This window comes from Chiroxiphia lanceolata, chromosome 3, assembly GCF_009829145.1.
Source record: "Chiroxiphia lanceolata isolate bChiLan1 chromosome 3, bChiLan1.pri, whole genome shotgun sequence".
Classification (NCBI taxonomy): Eukaryota; Metazoa; Chordata; class Aves; order Passeriformes; family Pipridae; genus Chiroxiphia; species Chiroxiphia lanceolata.
Window position 1 is genome coordinate 57,882,013 of NC_045639.1, and position 27,423 is coordinate 57,909,435.

Genomic DNA, 27,423 nt, shown 5'->3' on the forward strand with positions numbered 1-27,423 from the left:
TCCTTTCCTACCCAATGCAAGTAACTGCTTTATAAATAAAAATGGACCTGAAATTATGTTTATTTAATAAGCAATCAGCCAGACTCACTTCCAGAAGCTTTCTGCAATCTGGTGACTTATTCAGGATATGAGTCCTGCAGTCCAGCCATGACCATTGTGGCTATAATAGGCAAAAAGTGAATTCATCCAGCTCTTACCTGACCACGGTTGTGAAGACTTAAATCCAGTCCACATGTAAATTCAGTATGATGCTCAACTGTTTCCAGCAAAGGATTAGGCTTGGAAAAGTCCCAGAATCTACAGAGAAAATAAAAGAGGAAAAGGGAAAGAGAGAGAGGAAAGAAAAAAATCAAACAAACCACAATTAAAGTAATTGAAAGGCCATTTCAAAAATATAATGCAAGATATTGACAAATCTGTTGTTGCCAGGATATTTAAAAAAGCAAACTCATCCACTTAGGAAACATAACAAATCATATTCCTCCAAAGCCATCTGCTGATTTGCATAAATTAAAGCCCACTGGGCAAAGCCATCTTTGTCTCCTGTTGCAGAAACTGAGATCAAAGTTGGCACTGAGGAGCAGTCTTTGGGACACTATTAAAGCAGAGTAAAAAAATTTAGGCTAAAATACTCGTTATATTTCTTAGGGATGGGGAATTTTATCCATGAAAGATGTTAGCACAATTTATTATTTTTTCCTCAGTTTTTGGTATCATTAACTATAGGGTCTTTATTTAAATGAAAATGACACATTCACTTAGAGATCTCAGTCATTCACATTGTGTTCCCGTAAAACAGAATTTAATATTGTAATTTAATAACAAATTTGTACTACAGAGATCAGCTGCATTACACAGTTAATTCCACTAGTTCATATTTTAAAAAGCAATTTTTGTTTCAAGCCTTGGTTGATAAAAAATACTTAGAAAATAGACATCTGAGGTGTTCTACTTCTCCCAGCTACTGTTCCATTAGACACAATGTCCATGAATGCAATTAACAGCAAGGATAAGAGAGATGTAAGAGTGGATGGGACAACGTATAGGTAAAAGACACCTCAGTCGTTAAAGAAAAGGATTCAGAATAGAACTTTCAGATAATAAAACACTGACAATACCCCATATGATGGCACAAATCAAAGATTAGTTCCTCTTCCTTGTGTTGTATATACTGTTTTGAAAAGTCCATAGGCTGCACAGCACAGCATATTTTGTGGGCTGGCAGCTGTAATCGAATTTTCTGCAGTTCACATTTTCACACGGGGGTCAGTTATATGCTTTACTACTTCTGTAACAATTACGGAGGTCTCTTTGCCTTGCTCTTATTGGGGAAAGCGAAAATACTGAACAAGAACAGCTGATTATCAGACTAAGTACACTGAAAGAACTGTAAGTTCAAAGCGATTTAGGTAAAATAGCAAACACTGGAGCCGGAAGGGTCAGTTTGTTTAATATGTAGATGTTATTTCCTTCATAAACAAGGAGACTGGTGTCAGCACAATGGCTTTGTCATAGCAACAACCCTCTTAATCTTTTCCTAGTACCTGAGATCTAAGATAAACAACTTATTTTGCAGGAGAGAGGAGCAAAAGACCACCTCAGCATTTTCATCCTCACACATTTGTTCCTAAGAAGATAAGGAAACAAGTCTTGTTGTTTCTAAGTAATAGTAGTAGCCGTCCTTACCACACTAGCTCTCTACTAACTCTTGAAAGACAGATGCTTATAACTGAAAACTAAGATTAAAGGAGTTAACTTCAGAGCTACATGAATAAAAACTTAGAAAAGACTTTCTGATCGATTTTAAAAATAGTAGGACAACATGGTGTTTGTTCTATAAAGTCTTGTTGTAAAAGGCAGAAGCAGTTTAGAGTTTAAGAGTACTGCAATTCAGTTCAAGTACAACAGACTGACTGGGAGCTTTGATTTTTTTAATATAAGAATAATTACTAGCTAAAGCTCAAAAAAATGTTCAGTGTCAGGACTGAGAACCATTGATGACAAATTAATGATGGCTCTCATAACAACTTTGCAGTCCAAAGTGAGAAACACTGTCTGTAGCACAGCTTCCAAAACCAGCATGGTGACAACAATATTATATTCACAGTGAACCTCCATCACATTCTGAAGACTGAAACAGCACTGCAAGTTTCCTAAGACACTGTTTACCCCAGCAGTATGGCTGTACAGACATTCACAGCACAAGCTTTGCGAGTGCTTACATTACTTGAATTGTGTCTACACCATTAGCAGCATGAACTTAAAAAGTGGGCCAGACAACCACATAAGATTTTAGGGTCCATTACAGGTCTGTACAGCCTGTACAGGTGTGTCACTTAGACAGAACTGCTATTTTTACCCATATCATGTACGTTATAACTAGAAGTCACAACTTCAGTCACATCTGCACTGACTGAAGATACCCCAAAACCTGTATGAGTGCAGTTTCTTAAAACGTTTTTACACTGGAATTGTTAGAAGTATACCTTTTCCCTCATTTTTTTAGTTTTTTTATTTATTTTACTTGTACTTCACATGCAGTTAATAAGCTGCACGTATATTCCAAGTGGACTGCTTATTCTAAGCAAGGCATTACATGAAGAGAAAAAGCCTGGATTTTGTACTTCGTACCACCTGTTGCAGAATCATGAAGACCTGCGCTCCCCTACCAAAACACTTTTAGAACCCAAACATTGTTTCTCCTACATATTTCCTACCTTGTCCTCCTCCCCACTCTACCCTCACCTCCTGCCCCTGCCTCTTCACCAGTAGCTGAGAAAAAAGGCAGTAAGTATCATTTCAGGTTCCAGCGTCTGTACTAGGCAGTACGATGCATGTTGCTGCATGATGAGAAGCTAGCAGATTAGACAGGTGGTGAATTAATGCTACATCTCCTACCTTCCTTAAGGCAATACTTTGGATTATATCTTACTACAAGGATAATAAAGATAGTTAACTGAAGTGAAAACCAGGGTTTTTTATGAGCAGCCTTATTCCATAAGATTTGTGATCAAAGTTACTGAACTTGTACGTGGTGATGAAGAGCTGGAGACAGTGGTTTACCTTAAAGTGTGTTGCAGAGATGATGTCCAGTATAGTACAATTTTTAACAAAAGCTGCCTTTTTGCCTTAGGGGCAAGTTTCTGTAAATACAATTCAAGATCTGGCCTGATACCAGCTTAATGAAGCTCTATAATTTATCAGATCTTCTGTGTAGATTTTGGTGAGCACTGTCTGTGCCTAATGCACCAAGATTTCTTTTTCATAGTGAAGAGTCCAAAAACACAAAACAGTTATTCCAGTAAAAGATGACACTGATGTTCTTCCAAACTGAATTTTGATAATGTTTAAGAATATGCATGCAGACCTAAAGAAGTCCTGGAAATGTTACAATACTTTGTGCATTTCCTGGCATTTTAATGATTCGTTTGTGTTAAATCTGCTCTTTAATTGACCTACATTTTTTCTGAACTCTTCCAAAATTGCACAGAAAAAAATCGTCTCAACAAAGCATTTACTGGAGAGGGGTTAAATTCAAACCATTATACCCAAGTACGTAAAAACTTTTTCTTAGCTCCCAGTATGAAGTTGGCATGTGAACTAGGTTTCTTTTCAGTAGCTTGACTACAGTGCACAGATGCAATCATTATACTGTTTGCAAAGGATAAAGCTAAGCACTGTTAACTTTGCTTTCAAGCTACTATTTTTTGCTTTTAGATATCCACCTGTGATGATGTGCCAAACTAGCTGTTCTACCTGAAACAAACAAAACCCCTGCCTCTTACACGGTAGTTTGGTAATCTGATCTAAGATGTGCTGCTGTCTGGTCAAACTGTAAAGCTTCAGTAACATTTAATATTATACAGCTTCCATAGTAGGCTATGCTATATCCAGTTATCTACTGTAAGTTAATGCTTGCAGATAATTCTGAACTTCAAACAGAAACATTAAAGAATATAAATGAGCAATCACATAACTAAACTGCTATTAAAGAACACTGAAATGAATCTGTTTCTAAAGGACTGCCACACCATGCTGTTCTATGAATTGCTATCAAATGGAACTAAAAAGTCACAGCCCTTCAGTAGGTTCAACAAGATCCACAATTAATGCCATGTACTGAAATCCCTACTTCTCTTCTGTCTTTTATATATTTATCAAGGATTTTTATTCTTAAATTTAAATGTATTTATATGTGTGCATATACTCATCTCCACACACCTACACGTGTGTGGTGTATATGCATGTGCATACATGGCAGGATGTGGGCGTGTATGTGCATGTAGAGTGTATGGTGCATCCAGTTAAACTCTGAACATTCCTAAGTAAACTCTACTTCTTACAGTAAGCTACATTCTTTTCTGTAAATGACAGTACAGGATATGTGATAGAGGTACAATACATTCTTTAAAAGAGATGTTCCCAAAGTCTTATGGTAACAAGTTTCCTCCATTATGCAGACTAGTTCGCTAGTGACACCTTTTTCCAAAGACTTTCACCTGGCCTTCTCTGTTGTTTGTTCACTTATACCAAACCCAACAACTAATAGTTTTAGAAAACTGTTAAAAATCTTTATTTCATCTCTTCAACCCTGTCTTCTGTCCCTACTCACAACAAGTAATTATTTGGACAGAAAAATAATGCCTAGAGTGAATTTTGTGAAGAGGTCCCCAAGCTCTGCATTTACAGACACACTGTTATGTGAGCTAGGAGCTCTCTGTCTTTACTGACAGAGAAATATATGAAAATGTCAGAGCTAAATTGCACTAGGTTTCAGTACCACATAAATTGCATTAGAGCCAAACCTGAAGGATATACAGTTGCTGTCAAAAACAGGAAGAGCATGGCAACACCATCAAGTCACTTCAATGCATCAGCATGCTGATTATTTGTCTTATTGCTCAGACAAGGCCACTGGAAGAAATCAATAACCACTTTTCATCTTAGTCCTAGAAGTCTTTTGAGAAACAATACACTGCAAACCAGCTGGCAGAGCATCAGTAAAGCATGTTAAGTAAGATCGCATAAATAATCTTCCACAGACCACTAGTCTATGAGAAATGCATTTGAAACACAAACAAAATTAAGTACTTTATATAAGACAGAATGTGGGGTACAGCGGTCTAGAAAGTTATATGCATATGTACATCACAGTACTTACACTGTCAGGCCCCTAGCAGCAACTACACGCCAGTGGGTATCACTGGTAAGGGACTACCTTATTACAGTAAGCAAAATAATAACAATTAACACAAAGAAATGTTCTCAAGCTCTTAAGTCCTTTACTGAAAAAATGGCATGCCTGTGGGGGATAGGCGTATTATATAATCTCACCATCCAGTTCTAATCTACAACAAAAAGGCATAATTTTTGAAAGGAACAAGCCCATGTAGGGACCGAAAATTTAAGGGAGTAACTGGACTGGGAAACAGACAGATTTGCCATTATCACCACCTTGCCTTCCTTGACTCTCTTTCTTGAGGAGTCTTTATTCATTGCAGCACTCCAGTCTTGTGAGTGGTTCCACCATCTCTTTATAATCCCCAAGAAGCCATACCTCTGCTGCCACACATGGACTTCTAATTCCCCATTTCTCTACTTCACTTTACTCAGGCGTCAGGTCACTTTCACAGGTCACAAAATACAAAACACAAAATCCTCTCTGATCCTCATGCTTTCATTCTCTTCAGATTATAGTCACTCTGCCCTGATACCTGCCCTGAGTCACACTGCCCTGAGTGTCATTTAAAACACTCCTCAGTAAGTTACCAAGCCTGTTGGCAAAGATGTTCCTACCCTACATTATCAGACGAATCTTGTGCCTGCCTCACAGTGCCCCATCGCTTAAAAAGGACTTTGTGGCTGTAAAAGACTAAGCCCTGCTCGTGACACCAGGTATTCAGCCAAGTGTTGACTTGATGCAGATGTCTTTTCCTCTCTGAACCTTTCTCCTTCACTGTCAGGATCAAGGAAAACACCACCTGAGATCTCAGTGCCATGTAGCCACACTTGATATATTCGTAATCACCTCTTTCAGTAACGTAAGAACCATAAGTGAGAAAAGGAAGCGTTCTGAATCTGAACAAACCTTAGCAGTTTCTCCACAGCCTCCTGGACCTCAACCCAAGGGAGGCAACAAAACCATCCAAGATAGCAAAGTGTGTTACCAGACAGATACCTAGAGAGGGAATGCAACAAGAAGCAGTCTCCAGTGATAATGCACATTTTTCTTTTGGTGCAGACACTTGATTCAGGCTCAGCTGATTCTGACACCTTCCCTGACTGAGCTTGGTGTTGCTCATCCACTTCCAGGGCACTAAATCTGTTCTCTAGCTCCAATGTGTGTTGCCAGATGTCTCAGATTTCCAGCTTTTCCCATCAAGAGAATCTTTACCCTTATTCTCTACTGCTGGAAACGTAGTCTCTAACTGTCTCTCCTCCTTCTTTGGACTGTGGGATTTGGACTCTCACCTCCCAGGGATATCTGTAAAGACCTGTCAATCTTGCATTCACGATCCTTGATGGTGTACAGACTGCTCATCTCCTCCTGCAACTCCTTCCCCTCAGTACCTCAAAGAGAATACATCTTTTACAGGTGACACCAGCATCACCCTCAGCCTCAGGAAGTGGCATCAGGCATTCCCCGCAGCCAAGACCTAGAAGGCAACATCCTCTTTAGTGTTACTGTGGTTGCCAAGGACAGCTGCTCCAGTAACTATGTCCCTGTGAAATGTCACCATTGTCACTGTACAATGTCCAGCAGTACCTCATCATCTATAGCAGAGCCCCTTTGCACCCCTGCATGCTTCTGTTAGCTGCATTCTGGGAGCTGGGAGCTTCAAAGAAAACAGAGTGTTCCAGCTCTTCCAGTAGAACTTTCGAAAATAAACAGAATTCCTACAATGCTTACAAGGCTAACTTCATGATGTAACTTTATATATGGCACAAGACTGTAAAGATTTATGATTTAGAAACGTACAAGCACTGAGATTTAGCAAGTTTTCCCTTTGGAAATAGAACCTTTCTATGTCTGGTGTCAGACCATTCAGAACACAACCAGAAGTGACATCAATTGCTATGATTTGGACAAGTGGGATAACTTTGCAGTCATTTTTGGAGGCAAGAGGGCTTCTCCCATTTCTAAATGGGAGTCCATGTTAGAAATATACATTCAGTCCATGTTAGAAAATTAAAATATAGATCAAAGAATGTGACTGAGATGTTCAGGAACGTACTTCACAGTTTATTGACTTATAACAGTGTGTATCTTACAGAAATCCCACTATCATATTACACTTCTTTACATCTTTTAATCAGCTTTAACATTCTCAGCAGTATCAGAAATACTGGGCAGCCAGGGGAACTTGCAGAAGTTCCAGTGCATTTTCAACATAGTTTATGAAACATCTGATGGCAACATTAACTGCACTTCAGTATGTCCTCTCTAGAACTGTTTTCTATCGCAAGCCACATTAAAATAGATTATCTTTCTATTTTTATCCAATTAAAAATAAAGTACTGTACCTTACAGTAAAATCATAGGAGCAAGAGGCCAATAAAGTTGCATGGAATGGTGAAAACTGCAAGAAAACAAATCAACTTTTAAAGTAAAACCATTGTGAATATATACAGACTTACTATAAGTAGAAAGTTATCAAAGTTCAACTATATAAATGGTCTTGGTAGGTATCACATCATGCTGCAACAAAACAGACTACATCAACAAACTTCTCTACCATGCTTCTAATGACAAGAAACCATAGAATCGTAGAATTAATAATCACAAGGAATGCTCTGTGGGATCCTGGTTTGTTTTATTTCATTACAGCCATGCCAAACAACCCTGCCGTAAATTTAAGAAGTTCTAGAACAGTCATATAAACAGTTACTAAATTCTGCTTTTGGCTGAGCATCATCTCATTATATAAATCAAGTTTCAAAACAGCTATGTGACCAGTTAATTATTTTCAGAGAGACAAAATCCTGTGCCCTACTGCAGAGAACATAAGATAGATTATTGTCATCAATTCTATATCCTAAAATTTTGAAATTGTTATAGAAATGGGAAAATTGGAGATGAGTGGAAAAACTGAAGGCAGTGTAACGTCACTTCATGATTTCCCTCTCTTCTACAGGACACACCCTTTGACAGACTCCTACACACTGGTCTAAGAACAGTAGCAATAAGGACGCAGTTATGCAAAAATTTTTCACTTCAGCTCCAGCTTTTTACTAACTCTCAGTTTCCAACTATTTTAAGGTCTGTATTTCTCAACAGGAAATGCAGGAGCCACTGACATAACTTGAGTTTGAAATGCACGTCCCCCACATCATGGATCATAGGTAAGTCTACCTGCAAGACTTCTAATATTATTCATAGCAACTACAAAGTCAAAAGTTAAGTCTGGGCTATTGCCACAACTGCCCAAGTTGCCAAGAAAGCAGTGTATGTTAATGGCTGCTGAACTCTGCTGAAATTCCCTTTACTGTAGCAGAACTGAGGGATGCGTATGATTGAACTTTAACCTCCATTTTTCTGAAGGAAAAAAAAATCAAAACAAAACATCTTTTTCTTCTGTATCTAACAAAAACGAATAATAAAGGGGAAGAAGTGTGATGGGCAACAAAAACCAATGGTACACTTTTCATAAACCCCCTTTGCCTCTTTGTCCGCATAGTTTCAGATGAAGCAAAAACATCTTGTCAAAGCTTTGTCATTAACCTTAAGTACCCTAGAAGCTTATCTAAGATGCAAAATACGTAGCAGAGCACTACACGCATAAGTTGAAAGAATATGCATAATGTCTTTCTGCTACAAGAGAAGATAGTATTTTAAAATTCTGTTCCATTTATCCAAATATCTTTTTAGGTAAACTCAAAAAACCATAACTAGGTGTCAGTGTAAGATACTGAAGCCAGTTAAGATGTGAGAGTCAAATGCACCCATATCAATGCCTCCTGAAAAGGGCTCCAAATGATGTCAGTGTCCAGATAAGGCCCTGTACTGCACTGAAAGACCACAAGAAATCTGCAGGAATCCCAACAGTATCATGTTGGGTACATTTCCTTGCCAGCCTCAGATCTGAAAACCCCTGAACAAGTGAACAGAACACAAAAGACAGACAACTGAAGAGTTTGATTTCATGGTTGGTTTAATTTAATTTAAGAGTTCACTGCTGCCAAGACTCGTGGCTTCCATTTTCCTTTCCACTTCGGGCTGTGTGCTCCTGCCCTCCTCCTTTGTGTCAAGGCTTGCAATTTGTGTGGTTGAGCAATATATTGAGACAGCTTTGTGATGCAGACAGAACCTAGTCACTTTTAGGGACAGGATTTTCAGTCAGAGCCATCAGATGAGCCAGCCTGCTGCACAGCTTTATAATTGCTAGTGTCAGCATAATGTAGGGGAAGGGATATCAGTAGGGAGAGCTGCCTCTATTTAGGCAGTATCCAGGTGTCTCTCTGCACCACCTCTAAGTGCTGGCCCACATTCTCATATGTTATGTCCACAAGGACCATGTCTACCTTGAAATGGAAGCAATGAAAGCCTCCTAAGATGGAACAGAAGTCATGTACTCTCACATACCTCTCTGCTGCACATGGATGCATGTTCAGCCTCTCCACGATTGCCTTAAAACCACTTGGTGGCTTAGATCTCAGAGGCTGGTGCAATGAAAGATCTACTGGTGACCAACTTTTAATAACAATTTCAAGTCATTTTAAGAAAACAAGGTGCATGATGGGCCATAAAATGGAATAAGACAGCATAAGAATATATAAGATCCCCTACCTCGTGAGGTTGACAATCTTTGAGCCCAGTGCTCAATGTTTACATGGCATTTTCAGTATTTTAGTTTATACCAGTTACCTCTGGTCCTGTCACCAAATACCACTGGGAACAGTCAGGCTTTGTCTTCTCTATTTCCCCCAATCATTCATATACAGTGGTAAGATTCTCCTAAGCCTTGCCTTCTTCACACTAAAAAAATCTCAGCTCTCTCAGCTTTTCCTGGTAGGACAGAGGTTTCAGTCTCTTAATCTTCTTTACGGCCCTTTGCTGAATTTACTCCAGCATGTCTATGTCACTCTCCCTTTTACTGGGAATCCCAAAACTAGACCCAGCACTCCATACATAGTCTCACTCGTGTGGTGAGTAGCAGGGAAGGATCACTTCCCCCCAACCTGCTGGCAGTACTCTTCCTAATGCAGCCCAGGATGAAAGAAAGCAGAAAAATTCGAGGTGCTATCCCTGTCTAGCTCTTCCAGTATCTATTTATCAACTAGCTGCTATCCATGAACCTGATGACACTGCCTGCCTATGCAGCCTCTTGTGCAGAGAGCTAATTCAACAAGTCTACTGCCTGATGTGTAAGAGAAGTACTCCCATGTGTTTGTAAACACATTTCCAAAGTTTCATTGTGTCCTTTAGTTCTATTATCACAGGTTAGGGTGAATAACAATTCTGCATTCAATTTCTCCATTTTATCATGAAGACAATGTGCTGTGAATCCCTTAGTGGCAGAGTTGTTTTTAAAAGATGCCACTAACTGTCAGAGAGTAAGAATATGACAGTCTGTATTGATTCATTTGTCTTAATGGTTGTGAAATTGGAGTTGCAAAATTATCTTGTTTAAAAAACAAGAAGAAATAAACAAACTCAAACAGCACTGCTAACTGTTCTTCTGCTATGAAGAACCTTTCACAGAGCCAGATAAGAGCGTGGTCATGCAGGCATTAAATTAGAAAAAAAGACTGAGCATCAACCACCAGTTGGGATGGCAGGTTGTGGTAGCCGGGATAAAGAGAGGCAGGAGCTTCTCAGGTTGTCTGACCACGAACTGGATTTGTGATACAGAATGACTACCTGTGTCATATCCTTTTCTGACAAATTACAAACTAAACACAGTAACTTCTAAGTTTTTAGAAAGGTATTAAAGATTTCAAGGCCATGTGAAGCAAAATACTGACTCAGGATAAGTTCCAGTTCAGACTTCCTAGAAAATGTTAATACCTGTTCCAGAAAGGCTTTAAAAGAATCAGGTATTATCCCCCTTTTCATGAGACTTTGATATTGGTGCATTTGACTCTCACATTCTTAGCTGGCTTCAGTATCTTACACGGAAACATAGGTATAGTTTTTGAGTTTACCTAAAAAGATATTTGGATACATATTTTCATATAATATTAAAAAAAGCCATTGTGCATCAGAACAAATTCCTGTTGGTGGGTGATCTAGTAGAACACAGATCCAATATAGTCACCTGTAGCCTTTCATGGTAGAGTCTCAAAATCTCTTACTAATATTTTCTTTGTATACAGAAAAATATGTATTCAGAACAAGTTCTACACTGTCTTCTGTGAATAGTGACCCTTTGTGTGGAAAGACAAAGGCACAGCATCATTTAAAAATGAGAAAGGGAAAGTATTTTCTCTGTCTCCAATTTCTCATATAACTTAGCTGAAGTAAACCTCCTAGCCCTCTCTCAAGCTCTCTAACACTCTTTGTGGAAATATACTGACTTTGAAGATGTCATTTACTTTGAAATCCCAGCAATCTCCTAAACATCATAATGTTTTACAGTGCTAAACTGAAAGTTTTCAAGAACAGTCACCGTAACATCTAAAATCCTGGTTTTTTCCTAGTTATTAGATAATATAAAATATCACTGCTTTCCAGAAAAATTTGGTTAACAATTCAGTGATGGTCAATTGGAAATAAAATACAACTTACTTTTACTCTTCTGATAGCATAGGTATGACCCAGCAAGACGAACACTGGTTGCCGGATGTTCCGCAAATCCCAGCCTTTTAAGCTACAGTCAACTGCACCAGTTACCAGCAAGTTCTGATGATTTGATAAAACACAGATATAGCAGACAATTTAATTACTAGATGGCAGTGATGCATATGTTGGCTACAAAAGTTAGATAAATCAAACAATACAGATGAATAAATCATATTTATGATAAATGAGGTCAGGTCTCCAGTGTGTACATTAAAGACCACAGAGAAATACAAACTGTTTCTCCACTACCGGCTATTCTGTCCACTATACGAAAGAATAAGTAAAATCTCTGACCTACTTGGGCTGTCTAGCCATTGGAACAAAGCTCTTCTGGAGATGTAATAGTGAATGAGAGCAACAAAGCACCTAGACATACTTTTATAAAGAGAAGATGTAATATTGTTGCAGCAGAAACACCTGCTATTTAATGAGAGTGGTTCAATTAGGAAAACAGTGGGATGAAGAGTTCTATACCTCATCATATTTGCACCAGTCACAGCTCAAGATCTCAGCCTGGTGGGCCGGTATCACAAGTTTGAGTCCTGGGGCTTTCACATCCCAAATTCTTAAAGTCTGATCACCTGAAATATAGAGAAATTGATTCAATGTTGTTGCATCAGTTAAGGCAGTTAATCCACTAGTACTTAGTAGACAACTGTTTCTTAGTTGCATGAAATACAAACGACTATATGCGGACACTCATGCCAAATAAAGCAAGCACATTACAGACACAGAAGTCAGAGTGATGCAAAAAAATGTATCTGAACTTACTACTCTCTTTCATTAGAAAAAAACACTACAACTTCACTTTATTACTAACACCTCCATTATTTTCGAAACTCTGATTTGATTAAAAGAAGATGTGTTAAAATACTTGAATAACATTTAATCAAACTAGGAGCTTAAGGTCCATTTAAAAATGAACTTAAAAGATCAGAATCACAAAAAAACTTTATTTGCAAGCCAGCTGAGAAGTATCACCTAGTCACATGCTTTTGGCACAAAGAAAAGTGAACTGTATCTGAAATATCAAGATTCTTTCAATAAAAGGAAAATTCAAGATGTATCACCTGTACTCGTCATGTACAAAGCCTGCAGTTACTCTCATTTATTGAAATATTGGAAAATAAAGTCATTCTACTGTAACTATTACAGATATGAAAGGCAACATATGCTTTAACCTTGGAGCACATACACACACCTGCATACACACATACAGGTCTTCAGAGAGCAATGAAGGGAGTCCAGTTTAACTTAAGAGCTATGAGTCATCTGAGCCTCTCTCTTTACCTCCAGCCACAAATTGTCTTCTACCCCTAAAGATCTTTAGAATTCTTATAAATTTGGTTCCTAATGATTGTAAAGACATAGAAAGCTGCCATCAGCTGACAAGACAACTATCCTTTTCAATTTTTTAAATTGGGGTTCTCTCCTTAGCCCTGAATATTTAGCTTTGTATCAGCAAAAATGGATTTTCTAGCTCATTCATTTACAGAGAGACAAAATGAATTAGAATTGATGACTATGCCTATGTTTATTTAAGAGAGAAATTATTTCGCTGAAGGCTGTATCCAAACACCCATGATTTCTACAGGAACCATGTATCAATACTACTTAAATTAAAAAAAAACCCACTGTTTTACCTTGCTACTGAGGAAATTATTGGTATTTCCTTATTGGAAACACTTCTGGAAATTTTCAAATTTATTATGATCAATAGTTAATATTTTCATGCTGTTTAGATCCAAGCATTTTGATGGTTTTAGTGCCCTGTTGGTCACTGGCCTTAGAATATACAGCTGGGCACAAAAAATCATAGTTCTTTTCAAAAAATCGTCCCTAGAACCGCAACAGTATTATGTCTATTGCCTGAACTACCAGGCCCTGCAGACTTCACAAAAACACATAAAACATTTGGAAAGTTCGAAAAAAAACCAAATTAAGGTGGAAAGAGCTTGGTTCACTACATGTCACAAGACTGGCCTGACTGTTGTACTACACAGATCACGGGGAGCTTTGCTCTGGTGGTTGGTTGGCTTGTCCTCAGATCTCATGACTGTGAGAGATACTATACCATTGGTGGATAAATTCCCCGTCTGCAAGGTGGGAACAACATGTAATTTCTCACTGTTTTCACTGCCCTTGCCTACTGTCACAGGAGGAAGACTGCTGCTCAGGACATGTACAGCACTCCTGACAGTGACAACCTGCAGATAGCTGAAGCCTCAAACATCACTACAGTGCTTACAAAAACAGGGCAACATATGGAGGGGAAGAAACATGGACAGCAGGATCTTGGCAAAAAAAGGTAGTATGCCCATCCACTCACCATTAGTCTTGCTAATCTGCTTGCCTGCAGAAGACAGATTTCAGTTTGAGTCTTAAGTCTTTCTGAGATATTATTATGGGCTTCTTAAAAAGCTTTTATTTTAATTTCATCAGATAACATATATTTGAGGGGGAAACACATATTTCACTGCAGACAGGATCATTTTTTCCAAGCAAATAAATATATAAATCCAGGTGAACTAGAATGAACTGCTACAGAGATGCAGCATTATGAGGGCCAAAAACATTTGAAAAAGTAAGCTACTCAGCCAATAACAATTTTGATACTAAATATACAATTGTCCCAATTATTTCTTTTTTAACAGAAAATGCTGATGCATGAGAAAAATAAAAAAGAGAGTTATTTTCCTTTTTTTAAACTTTCTTTGAAAATGCTAGACTTAGCTGTTATTAATTCTGACTGGCACTATCTGGGAAATGTTTTTAATGGAGTAATGCAACATGCAAGTGAACCTTTTTGTGAATGGAAAAGAATGAATTAAAGCCAAAGGCAAATCCAAATTTTCCTTTTAAGTGGAAACATCAGATTAATTTAAAAAACCCTAACACTAACAAACTTTTTTTTACCACAAACATATTTCCATTACCTCACAATATATATATATATTTACATTTAATTTCAACAAAAGCTGCCCTTAAAAATTTTGCCATTTCCACATTTCCATGATTCCTTCAAATCTGGATTACTAAGGATGCATTTCTTCCATATGGTAAAGCAAAAGTAGAATACTAATAATAGAAAGTGGAAGTAAAGCACACCTAGTACAATCATATTCACTAACAGCCACTTCCAGTTCACATCCAAAGTAAGCAACCACAAAAGTAGCCAACATTTCCCCCACAAAATATTTCTATTTTTGTAATAAGCAATTTCACTATGGCAACAGATTTTTGCTGGTCTGTTAGATAATTATGATTCCAGAATTGTTTGTCTATTGTACAGGCTTCTTTCTTTCTAATGAATATTTGTGAAATCTTGGATGAATCAATAAAACTACACAATATACACTCATCTATTCAAAATTTTCCAAAGAGATGCTAATCTACAAGTATATCATCCTTATACATAGGATAAAGACTGCTAATGTGAATGACAATGTGTAATAGTGAAAAGATAAAAGTTTATTTCAGATTTAAATTTTATGTAGGTTTTATACCAGCTTTTTTACTCACAGATATATTTTACCCAAATCCATAAATCACCATCTCCTAAGTCCTGTGAGAACAACCAGCTAAGCAGTCATTGCCAGACAGTGAAGAAGTACAATATTAACTATAAAAAATAGCTAGGTATTTGGGAGGTTAGAAAAACCCCAAGAAACCTTAAACACTATCTGAATGGAAAAAGGATTCTAACTAGGACAGGTACAATGTTTTTGAGGAACTAAAGTACTGGTAGCTCAAAGTTTTACTTAAAAAAAAAACGAATCTGGGTTTTGGGTTGGTTTGGGGGGGTTCTATGTTCTGAAGCAAGAAATCTGATCTTCTTACACTGTTCTCTCATCAAGGGAAAAAAAACTACCAACAAATAATATATCTTTAATTTACTGTAGGAAAACAATAATATAACTTTAATTTACTGTAGGAAAACAATTTAGCATAAAGGACACAAGTACTGGCATATATTGCTTGGGTTGAAAGGGACCTTAAAGACCATCTAGTTCCAACCCCCCCTGCCATGAGCAAGGACACCTTTCACTAGATGAGGCTGATCAGAGCCCCATCCAACTTGGCCTTGAACACCTCCAGGGATGGGGCATCCACAACTTCTCTGGGCAACCTGTGTCAGTGCCTCAACATCCTCACAGGAAAGAATTTCCTTCTAACATCCAATCTAAACCTACTCGCAGTTTGAAGCCAGTACCCTTTGTCCTGTCACTACATGACCCTGTAAAAAAACCAAAAAAATCTCAATTAAAGTAAGTACTTCTGCAGTGCCATTGAACAACTACAAGTTAACAGCACCTGCTTACTTGTCTGTGTTTTTAAATACTAAACCAGATTAAATTATTTAGTCCAAATCAAATAGAAAATCTGTGGGAGAATTAAAAGCAGAACCCAAATCTCATGACTCTCAGAAACAACCTTTTTATGTATGCTAAAGTGATAGTGTTGATCATTTCTATCATAGATAATTGTCTTGGTTTTGGCTGAAACAGAGGTATTTTTCTTCCTAGTAGCTGGTATAGTGCTGTGCTTTGGATTTAAGACAAGAATAGCGTTGATAACACACTGATGTTTTAAGTCAAGGACTTCTCAGCTCTTCAGAGTGCCTTGCCAGCAAGGAGGCTGGGGGTCACAGTCAGAATATCTGACCACAGCTAATCACAGGGTATCACATAACATACGGCATCATGCTCAGCATATAAAGCTGGGGGAAGAAGAAGGAAGAGGGAGATGTTTGGAATGATGGCATTTGTCTTCCCAAGCAATCATTATGCATGATGAAACCCTGCTTTCCTAGAAATGCTTAAACACCTGTCTACCCACAGGAAGTGGTAAATGAATTCCTTGTTTTGCTTTGTTTGCATGCAGAAGTTTTGCTTTGCCTATTGAACTATCTTTATCTCAACCCAAAAATTTTCTACCTTTTACCCTTCTGATTCTCTCCCCCATCCCACAATGGGGGAATGAGCAAGCAGCTGTGTGGTACTGAGCTGCCAACTGGGGTTAAAGCTATACAACAATATAAGCAAACCCAGAACAGGACTAATAAAGCTCATGGGATTCCACACAAATGGCAATATTGGCTAGATACTTAACTGTAGTTTAAATAATCCAAAACAAATTAATTTACTGTAAAAAACTGTTATTGCATATTTCTTCTCAACATTAAACAATTTTAGACTATGAGATTCTAATATAAAATATTATAACCTGAAAGTGTTTTATATTACAGCATGTACTATAAATTGAGGTACAGACTCATTTCCTGAGAAAAACTTCAGCTTGTACATTAGAGGTTGATTTAGTACAGCTTATCTGATGTGTATGTTTTGTTGGGGTAGGGTTAATTTTCTTCACAGTGGCTAGCACGGGGCTAGCCATGTTCTGGATTTGTGCTGAACACAGAGTTAATAATCTAGAGACGTTTTTGTTCTTGCTGCACAGCGCTTACACAGAGCCAAGGCCTTTTCTGCTTCTCATACTGCCATGCTGGCAGGGAAGTTGGGGGTGCCTGGGAGGTTGGGAGGAGACACAGCCGGGACAGCTGACCCCAACTGACCAAAGGGATATTCCAGACCATATGAAATCATGCTCAGTATATAAAGTGGGGGGAAGAAGGAGAAAGGAGGGGATGTTTGGAGTGATCGTGTGGGTTTTCCCAAGTAACTGTTACGCATGATGGAGCCCTGCTCTCCTGGAGGTGGCTGAACACCTGCCTGTCCACGGGAAACAGCAAATTAATTCCTTGCTTTGCTTGTATGCATGGCTTTTGCCTTCCCTATTAAACTGTCTTTATCTCAACCCATGAGTTTTCTCACTTTTACCCTTCTGATTCTCACCCCGATCCCTCTGGTGAGAGAGTGAGCGAGTAGCTGTTTGGGGCTTGGTGGCTGCTGGAGTTAAGCCACGACACTTGAGCACAAGACTTGAATGAATTCAATACTGCGCCGGTATGTCTTGAAGTAACAGACTGCAAACGAAAACATCCCACTTCCTTACAAAGATTTGACACAACAACCTAAGCAAGTAAATTGTATTTCAATAGCTTATAGTATAAACAGCAGTTCAGCTAAACTGAAACAAGACACAATAACTCCACAGTCAGTTTGCTCTCTAGATGCTTGATTTGTACAACAATGTACCATACAGTAAATTGCAGCATCTTATTCTTTTATCCCTTGAGGATTTGGATTCCAAAACTGACCAATTTTTGCAAAGCCTCGAACCTTGTTCACAGTGGCATTTCTTCTAGCACATTCAATAAGAAAATAACCAGGAAACCAGTCATAAGAAGCAAAGAGTGGAACCACACCACACACAAACTGATGGAATATAAACCTCTACTAAAGTGTTTTAGAAGTCATGACAGAGCACTGTCACAGCAAAACAGAGGACTATTTCTTCCATTTTTTAGGAACCTGAACAAATACAAACACTTTTGGAATTACTTGTCTGCAAGCTCACTCCCCAACAGCTCCTTGTACTATTTTTGAAGCAGGAATGTGAGCTGAAGCTTCTGAAAATTGATGTCAAAGACCTGAAAACCCCAAACTTGGTCCAGGAACGTACATATGAAAAACACCTCTATACTGCACTCAAGACTATTCCTTTCCAACTAATTAAGTAAATGTTCTCTTAGTAGGTGTACATCTTCCCCAGCTCATTATTTCATGCAAAATAATTTCTTCCAATTATAGTTTTCTTTTACAATTTGAATACAAAACACAGAAAGGTGTGCCAAGACTACATGCCAGCCTCATTTCTGAAACTAACAGCTTTACAACCCCTTAACTACACACATTTGTCACTAAGAGACCAGTAGGAAAGAGGAGAAACTTTTTAAAAGGCAACTCACTAAGTCAGGGCTGGCAATAAAACAGAATACGAGATAAACAATGGTTTTTAGTTTTAACCTTGAAGTCTAGCACTGAATGCAAGGGCTTACCAGAGTGGGGCCTGGATTTACAAGTTCGTTTGTAAAGCAGCAAAGCTACAGTTACCCAACTCTTGTGTCAACATAATCAAAATTTATCAGAAATTATCACACTTTGTTGTGCTATGAGAAAATTGTTTGCTCTGGGCTTTCAGTCTGAAAAATAAGCCTTTGAGGAAAGAATACAATTAATTGATCTAAGTACTGATGAATACAGACATTGTCATGCAGATTTCCCTTATTCATGATTTAAGATGTTATTAAAACCACATACCTGCCCTGATCAGTAAACTTAAGAAGTGATTTAAAAAGGAATGCAGCAATAAAATTGAGGCCCCACTGCTTAAGATATAAGCTAGCAGTCATTCTAAATTTGGGCTTTGTAAAATCTAAAACATTCATATTTTCATTTGCCAGTGTTGTATCTGTATTGAAGAATCCTACAGTTATGCAGATAAGGATAAAATGGTACTCATTAATTACTTTCTATGGTTAAATTTAAAGGGCAATAAAACTAGTTGATACTATAAAGGATACTTTCTTTATTAACCACGGGACTGAGCAAGGCCTATCACTTTGCAGTTATGGAGAATCATAGAGTAGAACTGATTTACATTTGACTATATACTACTGTTATTTGCATTTCACAAGCTTTTTATGTGCTTCTCACCAATTTGCTCTCTGGGTTAAAAAGAAAATTTTCTGGGCAAATGACACAATGACTCATTAAACCCTTTAGCCATGAAGATGCTGTTAAAACATTCATGCCACTTCTTTAATGACATTTTCCACATCAGTGTGTTTTCAGTGTAAGGCAGACATTTACCAGGGCTCTGGTTTGGTGCCACATGTACTCCTGAATCTCCTGCTTATCTTATCAGCTCAGAAATTGCTACTGACATCACAGGAGCAGTTATTTACATATACAGAATTAAGAGTTTGTTCTATTACTATTAACTCCCATTTTCAAACAAAAAAGATAATCCATTTACTTTCTTTTTTAGAGCACAAATAATTGTACATGAAGACAACAGCATTGTAAAGTACCTCACACATCCCTGTAAATGTTAAATGGAAGTTTATTAGATGCTGAATAAAAGCTGATTTAACTGAAGCATCAGATATACATATCTTTAGTAATTCAATTGCATTTTATTGTCCACTGTAGATAAGATCAGTTTTCCTGTACGTATTCAGAATGGAGACTTAGAGAAGCAAAATAGCTACACCTAGTACCAATTTTTTTTTAACTGCTTTATATTGCAGCCTTAGGTTTCTCATTTTCTTCACCTAGATTCATTTTGTAGTCTCATAATAGCTTGAGAAAAAGTCATATACCAAAATCAGAGATTAGCTTCAGGCATAAGTTGGTTCTTCTGAGCAGCTGTTTCATTGTGGCTTGCGGTTCTGTTTGGTTTTCTGTTTTCAGTGTTCACAAACTAATTAGTTACATGGAAATTAAACTTCTGCTGGCATCTATGGGGATTCAGATAAAGGCAGAGGAATGGCAGGGGTGAGGCTCACAAAATGTTCTTAAAACATCCTTCTCTCTTATTTTCTTTAAAAAAAAAAGGTTTTTTTAAAAAAAACAATTGCACTGCTTTACTTAGATTTAGTTTAACCAGAAGTATTTCAAGACCAACATTTTTTCCAATCTGTGGTTCACAACATATCTAACTTATTTTACTAATACATAAAATTGAAGATGCTGCAATATGAAACAGTTCATTTCTTGAGCACTATGACTTTGTAATATTAAGATATCAGTAAGTACATCGTTGTGAGTAGGTATGTGTGAGGTGGGATGAGAGAAGGGGACAGGTGGGGCAAGAGACAGAAAGAAAACACACAGACACACCCTCTACAATCCCAAAGAAGTGTAGACTCCTTCAAGATGTGAACGTTTCAATACTCTTCGACAATAACTGTCAAAAAGCCACTGTTTAAAAATTTTTTTTAAAAAAGGGGAGATGAAAGGAAGTAAAAAAAATTCCCTCCAGATACATTTCCAATTACTAATTGTCAAGACAACTAAAAGTCGCAAAATAAGAGACCACAAAACTGCAGGTCAACCTTCCCAGCGAGCGTATCAAAGAAGGGAACAGCTGTAAATTCGACACAGTACTATCACACTGATATTCAAGTTTCTCCCCAGCTCCAAGTTAAGCTCAATAGAAGATCAATCAGCAGTGAAATTAAGCTTTCTGTCCCATGATTTTCTGTCATCTTTATAAAGTATACAGACTATAGCAAGTTTCAAATGAGGAGGTCCAGCCTCCTGAACAGTTGCACTTGTCTGCTATCACATATGTTGCCTGGCAGAGTAGAACATCATTAAACACTAAACTGTCTAAAGATAAACTGTCTAATATGCCTTTTTTACCATAAGGAAATGGCATTTATACAGAGAGCTAGAGAGTCACGAGTACTTCTACTACTCAAAGTCGAAAAGACTTCCAATATGTATTTTCTGTAGTGAAGTAATCCAATCAAACCACAGGAAAATTCCAATGTAAACAATGCAAACACAGAAACCTTTTCCAAATTAGGATGTCATGACTTCTAAGCAAGATCTTTGACTTGATGACATTTCATCTAGAAGCACACCAGATGTTTTATTTTGGAAACTGTAAGAAAGTTCACCATCTTTTTGAAGACTTCTTCTTCTCTTACCTAATGATTTTACACCTAGCATTACACTACCAGTGTTCTGATGGCAGGTTTTTATTTCACACGTGCACAGTACCTAGAGAAGAAAAACGTGTTTTCTGTGCATGTTGTTTTTCCATAGTATATAATACTGTGGAGTCATCAATCAGTGAAAACTGACTGGAATTAGCTTTAGGCTCCAATGGTATGTTAGTAATTTTCACGAATCAAAATTCACAAAAGAATAGGCACTCTTTAGTGTTCCCAACAGCTGCACCCACTGAGTAACTCAAAGAACAGATCAATTGTATGTTGCTGTACCCAATTTAGGTACCATTACATGGACACTATGACCATCTAACAATCAGTGTTTCCCAAAATTGTTCAAATGGCAATGTATTAGAAGAGAGTTTGGTTTCATATCCTAGAGATTCAAATTTGAAATAGTTAGCTGGATCAATACAGCCCTTCTGTTCATCTAGAACGTGAGCAATTTTGTATGAGTAAGACTACCATGAACAGGAGCGTTCTGAGCAGAATTTTAAAGAGACCATAACATCCTTCAGAACTTGCAAAAAACACTAAGCACTTAACCTTGACCAAACAGCACTTAGCTAGCATTTTGTAGTATATAGCTGAATTTCAGTAAACTGTTCATACAGTGTACAGGGCTCAATCCTGTAAGTTTCTGCACATCCTATTATGTCACTAAGAGTTGACTCAGTGATTCTTCAAATAAGTTGGAAATATCTGTGCTCCAGCACCTGGATTTAAAGCATTACCATGTTAGAACAAATAAAAATTACTTGTTAGTCATTCTAGCTTAACTCTGCAGGTAGAATCAGATCAAAATAGCCAGACTGAAATTTTATGAAAGCCATGTGCACTTTTTCATCAAACTTCCTGTAGAATAGTGAAGACCAGTACCTGTGAATACACACTGTCTCTCTAACTTCGGTAACAGGAAAACATATTTACACTTGCTTACCCTCTCGATGTAAGAGCCAAGGAATTTCTATTTAAATCAGTACAGATGTACAACAGACTTGAAATCAGAGAAATTCAACGCACCTGAGTTAATCTATCAGTATTTGTATCAGGGCAGTGTCTTACAGCCCCTCTATTTCCCAATCAAATTCCATGGCTACCAGCACCCCTTGCCCAGTTAGTCATCAGCTGAGCTCCAAGTCTCACTCCAGAGCTCTTCTTGTGCCTCTGGAGCAGTAGCAGTGTTTGGAAAACACTACCACCTCACCTCTCTTTGCCTCGGGGTACACCCACCTCAATTATGGTTGCATTGACAGCACTGGCCAAAACAGGAGAGTAAAACTGATCATTACGTTTCCCAAAGAATAACGCACAACAACCTACAGAAGTACTTAAAACAACTCAATGGGAACTGACTAGTTTCTTACAGAGTTAACAATCTATTGACACTTGAGACAGTTTGAACAAAAACACAGGCCAAAACACAAAATAAAGTACATAACATAATTTTGTGGTCAATAACAAGAGTGAGATGAACAGAAGACAGCTACGTAAAATAAGAGAAAAAACTGCTACAAGGTCACTGCTAGAGAACTGCTGATTACTATTTAAATGGACAAGAGGATGATTTACTGACTGTAACAGACCCTACACATCCAGCTGCAGCAATATGTTTACCTTTCCTTGTTCCATTTTTACGTATGACACACGCTACCATCTGCTGGACAAAGTGCTGAACTAATCCAATATCATAAAAGGTGGTTTTTGGTTTTTTGTTGCGAGAACCTCTTTACCATCATGTTTACCTGAGGCTGATGCAAAACAACCTGGGATGTGTGGAGACCATATAGTGCTGTAAATGACCCCTTCGTGGCCTTTAAAAGTGCATAATGACTTCCCCACAGCTGGATCCCACTGAATAAAGTAAAAAAGAAAACTGTTCAATAAGAAAGAAAAACATTCAATATGAAAGGAGAGGGCTTTAAACATTAAAAAAAAAAAAGCTTCATACATACAGAAAGAACTAAATTAATTTCTTTTTACCATGTATTACGAAAAGCATTTGTATACCTAAACTGGTATCAACTGAGGGATTAAGCAACACCTCAGTTAAAACAGAATTTCAGTCTTAGGGTAAAAATAAAGAGCAAAAGTGCATCAGTGCTGTTTTCTTAACACAAAGCAATATCAGACCCAAAACATTTTTCACCTTCAGCAGAAAACCAACATACCAGCTTGGCTGTTTGATCCCATGAACCAGACACCACTAGCTGCTCTCCTCTAGTTTGGCTCCAGTCAACACTATATGCCTATAAATGATATAATGGCATAGTTTAGAAGGAGCATTAGAATACAAGTTTGAGACTGTAGTTAGTCAAAGTTTCACTAAATAGACTTGGATTTGCAGACCGAGTCCTAGTCAGCTAAAAAACTATACCAGTCAAGCACCACAAAACTGCAAACAATGTTATTTACCTGAACAAAAATTACACTTAGCATCTCAGTCAGGCATTAAAGGTACATATAGGCTCAGAAAAATATCCAAAAAAGCAGATGGGCCAAACCGAGGGAAAAAAAAAGTTGTAATAAAATCCACATACATCCCCCATCACTAGAAGTCTACCACCTTAAAAGCTGTAATTCAGACTAACTTCTTATTGCTGATCCATTTTTATGCAAATACCTACAGTCTCCAGTTGCGAGCAATGTAAATATCATCTCTGTATCTAACTTTGAGGTTTTAGCTGACTAACAATAAATGTTTTTTACTATACCTAATTCTCCTAAGAAATATATGTCATAAAATACTCCTGGTTTTCATCTGTTCCTGGTTGTACGACACCTTTTTTTTTTTACCATTCGAATCTTCATACAAGTAAAATAAAATGAAATTAAAAACTCAACTTCCCTAATCATTTCAGCTATTAAGAAATTGCTTTTTTACTGTGTAGTTGAAAAAAGCTCCCTCTTCCTTGACAGCGTATTGTAGAACTGCTCCCTGTCTTAACAAGAGGATACCTTAATTCTATCCTTCGCTGCCGATTTTTCAGCTCTGTTGCCTTGCAAAAACAAATCCCCAAGTCTCATGTACAACTTCCATCTTCAAATACACAGTCTCTTTATCTATTTGACGGAAAGTGCATTCTATTCTGTCTAGTTTTACCTCACACCAAAATGGCTCAATAAGCTGCAGCAGGATATGGACCATTTCAGTGTTAAGGGGGAAAAATATTAGCTAAAACAATTTATTTGCTTCACTTCCTGACCCAATCAGATCTTCCATGACACTTCTTAGAAATATAGTCACAACCTACCAGTAATAGGTGGCACTGCTTCCAACAGCTGAGCCACTAACCACTGAGGATTTGTACTCCACCTGGGATAATCTAGTCCTAGCACAGCACTGGATTGATCTGCAAATCGACATGACTAGAAGCTGTGTTTGTTTTGGATAGATGAAATTGTTTATTAAATTACAGCAACCCTGTTTTGAAGGTGAAAATGCTTCGACCTGTGTCACCAGACAAAAAAGCAGAGAAGATGAAAGGGAAAGAAATCCAGCAAACACCAAAGTCTTCTATGGAAAGTGTCCTGTGTGAAAAAGGAAATTGAGGTAACATTTAGCTACTTCTGAGCATTTTCCTTCCTAAGAAATAATATGGTCTATGCTAGATCTAGCTTAAATTAACTGTTTTTCACCTATTTGCTTATTTTCCATAAGTGGAAAGCAACCACCGACCACAGAAAAAGAAGGTGCATTATCTGCAACTGTCCTTTTTTATTTTACAAAGTCTTGCTTTCCACATACTGAAAGCCATGTTGCTCTGGCCCCATTCTGTACTAACTCCCTTCCCTGAGGAGCTTATAGTCCAAATCTACAAGACACTGTGACAGTACTTGACAAAAGCCAAATAACTAGAGGTAATTCTTTTGTTTGTTTTGCCAAACCATGCCTTTACCTCCTGACTTTTCTTCTTTTGTTAGCTAACTAATTGTAGTACAGCTCATTAAAACATCCTCCCTGCCAACCTGACTCCTCTTACCAAAACAGTAACAAAGGAGACACACAGGTACTGCTACATATTCTAAGAGTCAAAGACATGATAGTTCTCCGAAGTGCCTCCTGAGCTCCTCACATACATTAGCCTCCCTCTTTATCCCTGAATTTGTGTGATGGCCTCTGTTCAACCCCTAAGCTGCTGCTGTTTCAAAATGCCCCTAAATGCATCACTACACAGTATGCCTCTTTCACAAAACAGCTCAGTAGAAGTGTTTGGCCCTCATATTCACGTTCAAGATTTTCCAGAAATAAATACATCCTTGGGAAATATGCACCTGCATCACACAACTCATGCAGCCTGTACTGAACACACGGTATTTGGGCTATATCAGATGTACTGCACAGATAGAGCAAAGAGCACGTACAGCTTGCAGCTCACTCACAAGCTATCAGCACGCAGATCTGCTGTGCACGTGTTGACACACGGACCTGTGTGCATATGGCAGACATGGCTGGGACTGCTCAGCGCTCTGCAGCTGCAGTGGAGGCAGTGGGACCTGGGCGTATTCTCCTCCAGGCAAGAATTACAAATAGAACAGACAACAGGCTCAGAAAAAGGAAGAACTACTGTCCATTTGGCATGTGACAGGTCCAGGTAACAGGAAGAGAATGAAAAGAAGATGGTGTGGAAAACCAAGTAAGGTTCACTTTTATTCTTTCCTTTTCATGCTGCCATCCAACATAAATTTGCAGACAATTCAATAGAAGCTGTGTTGATCAACTGGGGAAGGTATTATTTTCAATCATAAAATACATGAACACTAGTTTATGCCTTAAGAGCAACAAGAAATGCCTTAGGCAAGAGGAAAAAACAAGGGGGGAAAATGTAAAACCAAAAATTGCATTCAGAATAAATGTTCAGTTGTCTTACATTCAAGTGAGACTGCGCCAAAACCAAAGTAAATTAGACTAATTTATTCATGAGATTCAGCAGTTGGTTAGTGCTGGAATAAAACTCACTGTCCTTTGATAATACAAATTCACTTCTAAATTAAAAATGCACGTTCTTTTTGTGAAGGGACAATGATCTCATTCGGAAAAGATCCCTGTCAATCTTACACTAGAAATAATATAAAATGCAGTGACAAAATCGTCATTAGAAATGTCAGATGAGGTTTAAGGATTAGGAAGGTAGTGAGAGCACTGTTTGCCAGTGTTTACCACAAACTATTAAGGAAGTTCCTTCTGAGATTTTACATCTTAATGTAAACTTATAAAGAATAAATACAAACCTTTCATATCTCATCATAAACACTCAGCCCATGTTTCCTACACTGTCTTTCTAATCATGGTTGAATATGCCCACCTCCCCATGCTACCTGCTAAACTAAGACTTGGACACAGAAGTGTTTACTTCACAAACAACAGATGGTGTAGCATAACCAAAATAAACTTATGGACACAATTTCAACGAGAAAATGATAGAAACAAAATAAAAAATTTGGTACTTTCCTTCACCTCCTTACTACTATCAGCCTTTGAAAATTATCATAAAATTCTCAAAATTTTCTATTTACACCATATATGTACTAAAAAAAAGTAGCAAAACTACAAAGAAACAAGGTACAGAAGATGGACTGTTGTGTAACTGCAGTCACTCAGCTTTTAGCTTTGCACTTCATATCTGAAAACATCTTGAGGTTTTTGTGAACACAACTGAATTTCTTCCATCATTTTTATTAACTACATATCTACTAATTTATTTTATTGAGACTGTTGTCATTTAGCTAAAGTAGCAGTAATCTAGGTTAAAACTGATTGCGTCTGAAGTTCAAAGACTTGACAGAAGTGAGTGGAAAGGTGGAAGGAAAGCTTAAAAAAAAGGGGTAGAAAAATCACTTTGGAGAAAATATATGTACTACAGTAAAATATCCTTAAACCTATGCAAATATATTTATAAACCTGAACATCACATTATTCTCTACCCATACAACACTGCATACTAAGATTTTAGGGAAATCAAATGCAACAGTTATCATATCAAGGCTAAAAAAC

At 37.7% G+C, this 27,423-nt stretch overlaps 1 protein-coding gene across 2 annotated transcripts in view; it reads right to left on the minus strand.

Moving 5' to 3' along the window:
- The window catches only part of PEX7 (peroxisomal biogenesis factor 7), a 44,127-nt gene that overhangs the window by 13,060 nt on the left and 3,644 nt on the right, over positions 1–27,423 (minus strand). Inside the window, exons 4-9 of one of the 2 annotated variants that reach the window (XM_032683710.1) lie at positions 23,600–23,677; positions 23,174–23,282; positions 12,257–12,363; positions 11,729–11,842; positions 7,525–7,580; positions 198–297 (exon numbers count right to left, since the gene is read on the minus strand). In XM_032683710.1, coding sequence (XP_032539601.1) covers positions 198–297; positions 7,525–7,580; positions 11,729–11,842; positions 12,257–12,363; positions 23,174–23,282; positions 23,600–23,677 — 564 coding nt within the window. The remainder of the gene's footprint in view (positions 1–197; positions 298–7,524; positions 7,581–11,728; positions 11,843–12,256; positions 12,364–23,173; positions 23,283–23,599; positions 23,678–27,423) is intronic. The other variant, XM_032683711.1, reaches the window with a different exon arrangement.